The sequence below is a fragment of the Acromyrmex echinatior genome, chromosome 13, assembly GCF_024713525.1.
Source record: "Acromyrmex echinatior isolate Ae372 chromosome 13, ASM2471352v2, whole genome shotgun sequence".
In the NCBI taxonomy this organism is placed as follows: domain Eukaryota; kingdom Metazoa; phylum Arthropoda; class Insecta; order Hymenoptera; family Formicidae; genus Acromyrmex; species Acromyrmex echinatior.
Window position 1 is genome coordinate 10928464 of NC_141864.1, and position 13346 is coordinate 10941809.

General features: G+C 37.7%; 1 protein-coding gene across 2 annotated transcripts; it reads right to left on the minus strand.

Moving 5' to 3' along the window:
• Positions 1–1337: 1337 nt before the first annotated feature.
• Positions 1338–13029, minus strand: ash1 (histone-lysine N-methyltransferase ash1). Of its 2 annotated transcripts, none has more exons than XM_011061589.2 (14): positions 12298–13029; positions 11367–11751; positions 11074–11282; positions 10855–10995; positions 7091–10584; positions 6573–6905; positions 6189–6469; positions 5621–6123; positions 5089–5510; positions 4546–4872; positions 3897–4069; positions 3627–3793; positions 3341–3532; positions 1338–3261 (listed from the first exon to the last, which is right to left on the minus strand). In XM_011061589.2, the coding sequence occupies exons 2-14, from the start codon at positions 11536–11538 to the stop codon at positions 3118–3120; spliced, it is 6558 nt and encodes a 2185-aa protein (XP_011059891.1). In that variant the 5' UTR covers positions 11539–11751; positions 12298–13029; the 3' UTR covers positions 1338–3117. The 2 variants fall into 2 exon arrangements, with proteins under 2 accessions (XP_011059891.1, XP_087268675.1); XM_087412549.1 differs by having other exon boundaries at positions 10855–10974; positions 12298–13028.
• Between the last annotated feature and the right edge of the window lie 317 nt (positions 13030–13346).

Genomic DNA, 13346 nt, shown 5'->3' on the forward strand with positions numbered 1-13346 from the left:
TAAAAGGATTTAATAAACGTAAGACGAAAGTTATTTTAGATTCGAAAAAAAATTTTTTGCCGATTTTTTAACATAAAAATATTATGATTCTTTTGTTCGATACATCACTATATTTCTGTCGGTCTCGTTAAATCTTGCTAATAATAAAAATGAATAAAGTTATACACAATAGAAAAATCCTTTGTTCGTATAATTATGAACAATATAATAATAATAATTTTCATATATGATACGAAACGTTTAATAACATAATTTACTGTATTTTAATATATATAACATGACTTCAATAAAGGTATCTGATTGAAAATCGTTGTTACACATGCCGCTATTGTTAATGCCGCTAGTTGTTAATGTCATTATTAGTTGAAAATGCCATTAATTATAATTATAATGCCATTATAGTTGAAAACAGAATTGTCCATAAACATAAATGAATATTACTCTTACAAACAATATGTACATACAATATCTTAATGCACAAATATATATAGTTAGCAAAAACAATTCTAAGTCGCTGAAAATATTTCACAAAGCATACATTCGTAATAAAATTGTGTATAAAGTCATAATATATTACATATATTAAAATAAATTGTGATACTCAATGATCTTTTTAATACCAATGTCGTTTTCGATATCAATATGATATCGAAAACAAATATAAGTTGCATTTTACACATTCCTTACGAATAAGAATCTTGTAAAAATAGTCGAGTAAAATGACGCAACTGTATGTCATGGAAAATGCAATGATGACATTCTGTTCAATATCCTTACGATTCATTTGATAAAATCAACGCAGAATTGAATCAGCATTATTTAAAAATTTTTTCAAAAATTGCTCACGCATCGTGTATCCCTATGATACACTAACTTACATAGAAGGCCAGCTTCGAGTCTTTTTTTTTATTTTTGAATTACACAATATAATAAATAATAGTTTATATTTGTTGCTGATACTCCGAATGTTGCAAAAAATATTCTAACGAAACATATTCTATATTAATTTTAAAAAATCAATATATGTAGAATAATGCGTTAATATTATTTTTTTAATATTACTTTCGTCTTACGTTGAAATAAACATAATACTAGGAGTTTCTATAAAAGTAAACATAACGTATGCATAATAGTTTAATATACGAGAGAAAAGAAAAAATAAGATTCATATGTATCAAACATATTTATCATATGTATCTATCATACTGTGTAATGCAATAATAAATATGAAATCCTGAGTACACATATGTACAATTTGGGAATCACTGCGACCTATCCGACCGCATTCGACTATTCAATATGTTAATAAATTAAATACATTAGTAAAGATTCAATCATAACGTCAAGAAAATATATTACACGTAATTCAAATATAATATGTGAAAGATTATGAAAAATAGAATATTACTTCTGTGCAATAAAGCATTACGTGAATACGCACACTCATATTCACATTCGCATATAACTGATTCTTTCCACTCACGCTGACATGTTTAATCTTTTGACCCTACGAAACGTATAATTTGTACATTTACCTATTCAACTATGAAAAAAAATATACAAAATGTTTTCTATACAAGTCCACAATTTGTAATTACATTAATGCAGTAAACCAACTCATGAAAAAATCGATCACACTTAACATTTAAGGGTCGATAGAAGTGACAGGCTAATCCCAAATTGATTACTTGCTTCTTATTCATAGTACAAATACAGGTATATCTGTACTCTATCACACACATATTTTGTCTCATAATGTCGTGAGACTTTTTTTTGATCCATATTTTACGAAGCAAAAATGTTTTGTTTTAAAAACTAAATTACAAAATTCAACTCTTCAGCATGTAAAACTCGTATTTTATTATATTTTGCGCTGTTAAAGAACTGTAGTTTAGCCTTTAAAACAAAATAAACAAGATTATCTGCATCCCAACTGCATTATAGTGAGATATCAGAACGTATTTTTATTTTGTTTTTTTTATCAAAATATCGTTCTATAACAAGCTTGTATAACAATTTGCTTGATTATACATATCTCAATTACAGCATAATTTTCACAATTTAGCCATAATTTGAATGGAGAAATTTATTTGTGATAAAAATCTCCACAGTCTCTCCTGTCAACCCTTAACTTGGATTATTCTTTCATTAATCATAATGAAATGAGTATAGTCTATTCAGTTTAAAGTACTTATTAATTGTTTGCAACATGATTCTTGACGTTGTTTAAAATCAGTATCAATTAAATGATTAAAAGTTAAACAAGAAAAATATATGTTAAAGCTCTTGAACAGTCACCACATATTATATTGTATTTAATTATTTATTGTACTTTATTATTATATTGTAAATAAAGGCAATTTGGGTAAAACGGAATGATGAGATTTAAAATAATTGTAAAAATGAACGAAAACTATCCTTATTTTAAATAATCGACAGTCAAATAATAATCGTAAGTAATAAAAGGTACGTAAAAGTGAAAATAGGCTACGCATTAAATATAAAAGTACTTCATGTGTCTTTTATCATTCTTTACGATTATTTTCTAACTAAAAATCGAAGGAGAGATAAGAATAGCTTTTGGTTCATTTTTACAATTGTTTTAAAGCGATCTCATCATTTCGTTTTATTCGAATTGTTTTTATTTACAAGTGACACGTAACAAAAATTAACGCGTCATTTCTCGCTTCTGATTCAATATGACTGTAGTGATTATTCAGGAGCCTTAAGATCTAATCATTTATTATAAGATATCTATTAAAAAAAAAAAAAAAAATGTAAAAAAATATCGCTTGACAATTTTGTCTATGTTAAATATTATTTGGATTACTATATATAGATACAAATTACACCAATGGACGGGTTGTATGAAGAGGAAAAACTTTTTTTGTGCACCTTCTACATTAATAGAGGGTGAGGAGAGGGAAGAGGAAAGGATAGATGTACAATTATCCCGATTCACGTAGCAGAATCATGTTTAGAACGCGATTAGAATCAACTAATCTATTAATCTGACTAAGACTGAAATTAGCAGTGACTCTAAATTAGCCTATATTTATATTTATATATATATGTATATATATACACATGATATTATCGTTGTGATATTACCCACTATCACGGATTAAGTCCGCCGGGCCTTTTCCGGTTTCGTCTGTTCCTTTCTAAAAGAAACGACAGATCTAACGGATCTTTTTTATTTGGCATTCTCTGTAATAAATTCAGTAGAATGCGATTCAATTTTTTCCTCTGTTCCTCTAGCTGCAAAATAATAAATACGTTAAAATAATACAAATAATCGTATACAAATAATGATCTTTTAATTCTTCCTAACAATTACTTGAGCGTATGATGTCGCAGGCGATGCAACTGTTAAGATCTCGCCCGACTTTCGCCTAGTCTTATTACATTTATGTTCTTTGTTATGCGTCTTTGTACTATCATTGGATTCTAACTTTTGATTTCCATCTATTTCCTGATTGTTATTCTTTTTCTTGTCTTTAAACATCTTGATTCCATCGAGACTGTGAGGCTGAAAAAAACATTAAATATTACCTACCATATTAAACATGATATGTATTATATTAATATTGAAATGATTTTGATAGAACCATAATCGGACTTACCAAATAGGTACGATAGTGTTTTATACGCTGTGGAAAGGTTTCAAATGCGTAAGGTTTCGTGCATACTGTATGCCTAGTTCTAGCCACCTTCGTAAAAAGTCGTGCTGCGCGATCAACACGATATTCGCATACATAAGTATGTTCAGAAGTAGAGCCGACAGGACGTCCTTCATTCAAAAGCATATGAAAAAATGAATTTTTGTTACAAAATAACGGAATAATTACATATCTGCAATGACAGGATCGAATAAAATGCTAATTTTTACATACCTTTACAGAAAGTATGAGGATCCAATACCCAACATCGTTCGGCTACGAGATCACAAGGTACCGCTTCGTATAATGGAGCGCAGACAACTTCGTTTACATAGAATTTTCGTGTTGGCTCGTGATATGTTTCGTGAGGTCTGAGATAATGATGTCCAAATACAAATCTCTCACCTCTATTAAATAAATAATACAATTTTTTTAATATGCTATACATGATTTCATTATTCTATATATATATAGAATAATGAAATCACGCATGCTTTATATATATATATATATATATATATATATACACACACATATATATATATTTATACACATATATATACAGTCTCTCATATATATGTGTCTCTTAAAGTGGGTCAGGGCCACATTGGGGATGGAGAATGGATCAAAGGGAACAAAAAATTCTTATGCCATTTTGAGATACTCGCTGTAATTTTCGAAAAAAGGAAACATCTAGGCCAATATGTTAAGCTGCGCCGCGCGAATTCGTAGGACGGCCCACACTCGAGTGGTGACGACGGCGGTGCGCAAGGAGGGGGAAAGAGCGCTTCGTCATCGCTCGAATGTGGGCCGTCCTATCCATTCTCCGCCTCCAATGTGCCCCCGACCCATCTTAAGCAACACCCTGTATATATAAACTTACTCGTGATTCTTCCATAAACGTTCGATTCTAAAAATGTCCATTTGCTCGTAATCTGGCTTCTGTATAGTTTTATATGTGTGTTTGTCAGGAGTATCCCTTAAAACGTATACTGTGTCACCTTGTCGTAATTGTAGATCACCCCGCATCAATGTCACATAATGTTTCTTGTCTTCTTCCTCCTCCTCACCTTCTAATGGAATTTCTAAATCAACTTCACGAGGTTGACATCTTTCGCACAGATAAGATTCAACGCTCGTATCTGCTTTAACACAGTCGCAATGTTGCCACACAAGGCAGCGTTCACACTGGATCATCAAACCTTCATCTCTGTACAATTATCAATAAAGATAATATTGATAAATGTATTGAAAAAAAAAAAAATTATATTTTACGATTATGCATACGCACAAAAAAGAAAAAAAGAAATCACTTTATTGGTACATATATCTAAATTAATTCATGCAGGGCATCTATACATAATTCCTTTTCATTACAATTATTTACATATATATGATCAACAATTGATATAAATAATTAATTTACCTATGTAATCCGCAAATGCATCTAATCACATCCTCTTCTCCAGCCGTGGATCCACGTGGTGGCAAAAAGCCTTGAGATGGAGGAGAACCTGTTGCTTCTGTTATAGCATCCACAAAATCTGGTTTACTTCCCAAGTACAATTTTCGCAATCTTGCTGCAGCAATGCCTATCTCGGATGTTCTGCCAAAGAATCTAACATTGTTGTCGAAAAGTTTTATCATATCCTGATCAAAATGTTCCGCAGTCTTGTAATGACCTGTACCAATACACTGATCTATCGTAATCAGATCGATCGGTTCTACAATCTTCTCATAATAATCGGATAATTTCCTTTTAGAAGGTAAAGTCATGAAAGGAATGCACAATAGCTGACCATTTTCATCATTCGCTGTTGTAACAATTGTATACAAATTCTTTAATACCTGTAAAAAAAAAATATTACAACAATGTTTTACAATTTACAGTAGTAATAATTGAAATTTTCTTTATTGATATCATTTTTTATAATCAATAAAAGGGGCTATTCACTGACCGTAGCTAGTTTTGCAGTCTTATGTACCTCCGGATCATCCTGCGCTTGTGCAAGTCTACGCGTTCGTACAGTACGCGCGTTGGTGTTGGTCAGCGCAGTTAATTGAGAGAAAAATGCATCGGATTGCGCTTTAGAGTCTCCCGAACTCTTTTCCTTCGCCACGACTGTATTACTGGATTTCGCTTTTCCGTTCTGTATTTGAACTTGCTGTACTGACGCCGATTTGAGTCGTCGAACTTTTTCTAGATTCCTCAATAAGAAACAATGATGCTCGCGCGCAAAGCATCGCTGTTGATAAGACATCGGTTTCAACTGCGGTGTATTATGCATTAAGATTGGATCTCCTACTTTGCGAGACTTGCAGATGTTCTTGGAGTTGGCCGATTGCACTGCGTTCGATTTACGAATGTTTTTCCGTGGCCTGCCCACCGATCGCCTTTCGATAGGCTCCATTTGCGAAGGTAGAGAGGGAACACTTCGAGCTACTCTTTGACTCTTCCCACCTGCAGTGTAAATTTATAACTGAAATATCTGATACGAAAACAATTCATTCTTTCTATTAATTTACCTATAACACCTCTACAGGCATTACTACCACATCTACATTGTTGTCCTTCCGATGGATTAAAAAGCGCGAAATTGTAATCGTATGTTAATTCTTCTCCTGGTTTTATATCTCTCGATGCGAATAGTGCCATACGTGGTAGACCGAGAACACTCCATTTCTGCATCTCGCAATTGGGCTCGCACGAATGATTTACGAACCTTCCGTCACCTCCCATGCGATGACCATCGATTACTAGCCCACCGTCCAGGTGCAAACAGTAGTGATGCGTATCGTTGGCGTATCTACATATTATACATTTTTACTTATTTTTTTTTTGTAAAGTATGATCATGATAAGAATGAAAAAAATTGATTTGATATTTAGTATAGATGAAACGAATTATACCTGGTCGCCATCCTCGATTTAAATTCCCTCTCTGACACAACTTCACCCACGTACTCGAGAATAAAGTCCCCAGCTTTAATAGCTTGTTGCGTCCTTACTCCCCATCCTTTATCCTCCGTCATGAATCTTTGTAGTCCTGGTGACCACTCATGTTTTTGAATCTTTTGATTCTCGCACTTGTCACCACAGGGGCACAACTGTGGCGAGCACTCGCTGAATACCATGCGATTAATACAATCGTCTCCGCAGCCGCTTTCTTGTTTACATTCACAAGCTTGCGCCTCGTAGAGAGTAGTTGGTTTAACGTCATAATAAATGTTTGTTCGAATTTTTCTGCAAGAAAAATGCAAAGTCATTCGCACACACTTTACTAAATTTAATTTCTATATATGTATATGTAATTTTAATTATTCATAATATTATACAGTACATGCTTAAAAAGTATGTAAAAATTTGTAATATATAAAATTTGTAATGATGGTTTAGTTAAAATTAAATAAAAAGAACATTCAATTTACTTATAATTCCACGATGGCACCAAATCTCGACCAGACAATCTCGATTGAGCGTGCAGCCACAATAAATCATATTGTAGTTGAAATGGCGTTTTCCTTTGTCGCAAGAGTTTTCCAGTCGGTATAATATTTGGTAATTGCTCTGAAGGATGTTCATCTGAATTGGTGCAAACAATAAGTTTTCGTTTGGCATCAACATTGGTGAGTTTTTTAGATTCAAGGTCCTTCTTATACTCTGAAAATATGTTGCTGGCCTGTAAATATAGCTTCTTCCATTTTTGCTGTTTTTTCCGATTACGAACAGGACCTGCGGATTTCCTGCTAATCTCTTGATCCTCGCTGGCCACATCGCTACTAGGCGGTGCCTCACTCTCCGTGTCATAGCCCGCGCTCCGTAATCTCTTTGTGCTTCTTCCGTACAAATTGGAAGGACTGGTCGAGCCTCTTCTTCTTTTGTGATTATTGTTAAAACAACCAGATAATTCCATTTTGACATTTGCTACCTGAGCGTTCGCGCGTTCCAGTTTCCGCAAGTTTTCCTCGTTTAACTCCGCGATACGTTGGTTCTGATTGTAACGTTCGAGAGTTTCTTCCAGCGGCGCATTTTCATCGTAGATTCGATAGTCTGGTATCTTCTCGTATTTTACCGGACTCGGATATTGCTTCTCGGACAGTACGCTGCTGTCGGATTCTACGAGATCCTTACGAACTCGTAATTGACCGGGACAGGACTCGAGTACTTCATCCGAACCATTTCGACTGAATGTCTCTTGCACCGTGCTAGAGTTTTCCAAATTTTTCATGTCATCCTTAGCTTGTCTTGTGCCGTTACTATTCTCTATAACATTCTGAGCTTTACTCTCTGTCAAAGACGTCTTATTATCCTCCGTATGTTCGACTATATCCTGATCCTTACATACTCCGTTAGCGTTAATCACTGTTGACTTGACCACTTTGGGAGAATCTACAAGTTGCTTCTTCTTCTTTTTCTTCAACGTAGGAAAGCCCGTGCGATTGATGGTTTTCCGTCTTCGTATCTTTTTCTTTGTGAGTATCATCGCCGCGGTATTATTCGCAAGATTTGGCACATTCAAATTACCGATCTGAGCTATTTTGCTATCGGACACAGGTTCACCGTCCTCGAATATCTCAGATACGTGCGTCTCCGAGTCGACCTTTATGTTCTTTTCTATACGAACATGTTCAATATCTATTTTGTCGTTTGATTGCGTTTTATCGGTCTTGGTTGACTTTTCCGACATCATTGTCTTTTCCGATTTACTAGATTTCTCTGCGCTGATCTTGGAACTCTTATCCGCGGACTTGTCCTTGTCGAGAAGACCGTGACTTTCGGCTGGTAATTTCGTAACAGTGACACGAAGATCCTTTATAATCTTTTTCTTTCGTCGTGGTTGAATCTCTATCTGGCTGATGGGTTTATCTTCATCGCTACCCTGTTTCTCGGATGCCGTGTTTTCGGTATCTCTTGGCCTTTTTTTCGGCGTCACTGGCATAGCCTCTTCGTCGTGAATGGAGAATGTCGAGTTGCCACCACCGTATCTCGTAATAGTAGCTTCGATCGCTTCCTCTATGTGACTTTCCGTGGAATTGGACTCATTCGCATTCGCATCCGTGCAGCTTGCATTCGAGCTTTGCGAACTGTGCGGACTCGACACATGATAATGGCGTTTCTTCAATGGTAACCGCTGCTCGTTCGGATTGGAACTCGTGCTAGTGTTTGCACTGCTCTTAGAATCGGCGCTCGTCAATACCTTTTCTTTTTTCAAGCGTCGCTTCAGTTTTTGATCGTCATTTGCACTAATATCGCCGCCTTTTCTCTTCTTCGTAACTTTTTTCACGCGAAAGATTTGTGGTAACTCGGAATGATTGACAACGCTACTGCCATTGTTGTTGTTGTTATTATTGTTTTTGCCCAGACTGCACAACTTTGTAAATTCCTCGATTAATTTCTCCAGCTCCTGAATGATATACGGATCGATGCGTATGGGAGTTTTCGGTGGTGCGAGTAGTCTCCGACGATGTTTGTGATGATGATGCTTGTGACAATAATTGTGCTGTATTGGCTGCATCGGTTTGTGGTACTTGTTGGAAGCTCGCTCCACATTTTCTGCCTTCAACACGTTTCCAACTGGCAACGATATTAACGTTTGCACACCTACGCCATTGGTTTCAAAGCCCGCCGCAGTAGTTTTTTTGTTGCACTTGTTCTCCTTCAGAACACGTCTAGTGGTAGGAGGCGCAGAGACCTTTTTCGCTAGCTTTCTGGATACGACGGCGGTTGCGTTATTCCTATTCTCCTTCGAACCTGTTCTTTTACTAGTGTTTAGCATCTTTTGATCGTTAGTAAGCTGATGCTCGCAGGACATTTGCTTCTGTCGTGTCAATGGGGTCTTATTAGGCGCGCATGTTTTATCTTGCCTGACCTTCCGACCGGTTCTACTGTCACACTGTGGCGCGAGTTTGTTCGCGGTTGATCTACTTAGGCACTTTACTCGCATCGGGGAACTTGTTCCTGCGGTCTTTTTGACAACAGTCTTCTCCTGCGAAGATTTCACCGAGTTACCGTAACGTTTCTTTTGATACGCTGTCGTTTTACCTTTTATTCTTTTACTCGCAGGAGTTGCATCCTCTTTCACTTCCCTCGATGCAACGGATTTTGCATTACCACGTTTCCTAACTAACGCTGTGTCTTCCTTAGCGCTCTTTATAGACGATTCCTTTACAGTTGCCTTTTTCTCCGTTAACCGAGAATCAGGATTCTTTAGACTTTTTAAAGATTCATTTCTTTCCTTTTCTGCCTTCTCGATCTTTTGGATCTTCTCGACAATTTCCGGCTTTAAACGCGGCCTGCCTGGTCCGCGTGGCTGAGTAGACATTGTTTTCGCTGGTCTGCCGGGTTTTCTTTTCGGAGGATAAAGAACCCGATCGACATTTACCGCTGGTTTAGTGGAAATCGGCGGTTGGGTCGGAGATTGGGTCGGCGCTGGAGGACTGACAGGACTGATCGCCAAGTGTAACGGACTATTGTCCACGGACTGAATGCCAGAATCGGGTGACACATTTGATACGCATGGATATTCGTTGTCGTTGTTCAACTTTTTGGCGCATTTGCTACGCCTTTTTCGTGGTTCCGACAACATAGCAGTTTTTTCGACGAACTGCTGCAACAAAGTGGAACTGTACACAGGTACGGGATTCTGATCGCCGTTTTCACTCGTGTCCGAATCTGCGCCGAGTGACATACGCTCGATCGCTTTTGACACCAGCCGACCGCTCTCCGAATCCTCAAATCCGTCAAATGGTGCGTCCTCTTGTACTTGCGAGGGTAAGACAGTTGCTAAATCTTCCTGATTGATTTCTTGCAGTGGCGCATGATGGTGATGTTGATGCTGCTGGGACTGTTGTTGCTGTACTTTTTGCGATGCCGCATGGCCCACAACAGACGAGTCTGAATCTTCGCTACTACATTCTGAGGACTACATCATTTGATATAATTATTTATTGCGCAAGAAATAATACATGTTTCGTGTATGTGTATTATATTATATATATTACATATATAATAAATATGTTTGTATATATATATATATATATATATATATATATATATATTGCAGAATGGTATTAAAATAAAAATAAATCAACTTTCACATACTAAAATTTCACTACATATTTCATTCTTATCTTTAAATTTCAAATTCTTATTGATTACACATTATATATTTTTCAACTATTTATCAAAATACCTTATTTCCATGATTGGTCTTGAGTTTTTTGGAAACAGTTTTTTTACTTTTGTCACATTTAATTTTTTCAGAATCTTCCTTCTTTGGACCTTTCATGGTGATTTTCAATTTCAATGCTCCCTGCAACGCACGGCAAGTTACCTTTTTACAAAAGTCGCAGTAACAGAACGCAAAAAGAAATAATGAATTTAGAATATAACATTGTTTTTCACGTCATACCGGCTCAAAATTGGTTTCTTGAATGGAAAACGTTTGTTCACTATGTTCAGACGAACAATCTGAATTAGATCCACTTTCCTCTTCTTCGTCGCCGCTACTTTCGTCGTCTGATTCTGAATTAGAATCCGAATAGGAGCAACTACCTTCGCTTCCACCAGAGCTTTCGTCGTCGGAATCGGAGTCTTCTTCGGAATCGACCGAATCTGTTCCTACAATAAAAAACAATTATTTATTCCGAGGGACATCATTTCAATTATTGGAAAGAAATGTATGGGTGGCAATTTTGCAGATACCATTAGGTTCAGTAGCAGGATCCCAACTACCGCCGCCTTTTATGGCATCCATGTCAACGGTTGAAGGAAGTTCTTTCTCTTGCTCCCCATCGTTTTCTTCCCAATTCCAATTCTGCAATTCTAGGTCGGAAGGATGATGAATAACGGCGTTCCATCCTGCATCACCAGACATTTTTCAGCTTATCTGACATCCAGCTGAATCGAATAGAATACCATTCCTTATGCTTTTGTGCACTCATCAAGTCTCTTTGCAATAACAAAAAACATATCTTTAATCTTGATCGATAAAGTATTCACTAGCAAATAATCATCGAATGCGCTGTTTTTGTCATAGCGCACAAGCAGTTTTATGCAGTGATTAAAGCTCTCTCGTAAAGGCGCGATTCTGAAAAGAATAGAACAGCATCATTAGTTGATATATGCGTAATATCAATGTATATATCAAAGATAGTTTATATTTAAAAAGTATGGACTGAAAAAAAAATTGTCAGAAATAATTTATCGTCGAAATTGTCGTTTAAAAACAAATGTCATTACTCTTGTGCGTTTCAAACTTTATGACAAGCACATCTCAAACGCGAATCTCAGTTTGATCTGAAACGCGCAATTTTGCAACTCGATTGTAAATTGAAACAAAATGTATTTCCGACAAGTAGCAGGGATCAAATGGTCCAGCGTGGCGTTTCAAGAACATTTCGTGGCCATCTCTAATGACGCGTCATACGTAAACAAGAGACACGTAACTGACGCACGCACGCTCGCTCGCGTAAAGCTCGATTCGGAGAATTCAGAAATCGGAAATCGGAGCGCGGCGCGACGCGGAGCAGTGTCAGTTTCGGACTTTCGGTTTCGACTTCCGAAACGCACAATCGCTCATCGATCGCTCCTAATCGAATCGTCCGCGATCTCGATGCCGGTTACCTGCAGTTACCTGATCGGTGAGTAGCACCGACATCGCCCCACGATCGGCGACGCGACGACAGCTGTTTCTTGTAGCTGCTCGTAGCTGTTTGTAGCGCTGTAGCAGGACTGTCTGTGTTGCGCCAGGTGTGCGTCTCACCACTCTCTCTCACCACATCACACCACACCACTCGGGATTTGGCGCGAAACGTCACCGCGTTAGCGAGGACGGTATCGTGCCACGGCGATCGACTGGAATCGCCCGTAATCGCGCGGGATGCGGGAAGGATGTAAACGGACGAGTCCGGTACGAGCCGTGTCGGCGAGGTCTCTTCCTGCGAGGTCGCTTCCAATACAATTGGAAAGTCCGATGTTTACGTCGCCGACAGCGCGCGATCACAAAATGGCCGAATGTTTCTCGCCGACGTCCTACCGTCCTAGCTCCCTGCCGTCTCTGCCGCCGATCTCGTCTGTCAGAATCGAGGGAGGAAAGCCACCGTATCAGTCGTATCACGACGATACTCGCCTCGACTACACGCTGTTCGATCTTGCCGCGATGCGATCGCAGATTTCCCCCGATATTTTCACGCTAGATAGACCCGCTGAAACTCGCGTGAGGGGCTCGCTTATCAAGAGACACGCGTCAAGATTCGCGCATCGCTTTACGTCGCGACACTACTCGATAGTTGATACTGACTTGATTTCATACTGGCTACGAGCTACGATACTTGCATTTGCTCGGCTACACGACGCCGTCACCGCCAGACGACGAGGCGGCGAACCGCGTGGCATCGCCGCGTGTTCCTGACGTCGATGATATCGCGCAATATTTCGAAAATTGCGTAATGTCGGTAACGCGGGAAACGTTTTATGTTCTTAATCTGCATCAGTCATTATCTATATATTCTATGACTAACGTGGGCTCCATTCCGTTTCGTTATTCGCTGCAAGTACCGAAAATCTATAAGTACGTATGACGTATGACGTATCGTCAACTATATTTTCGGTACTGGCAGCCAAAGAGATCAATGAGAAAAGAAGCAATTTAAATTTAAAGAGATTTAAATTTAAAGAGATTTA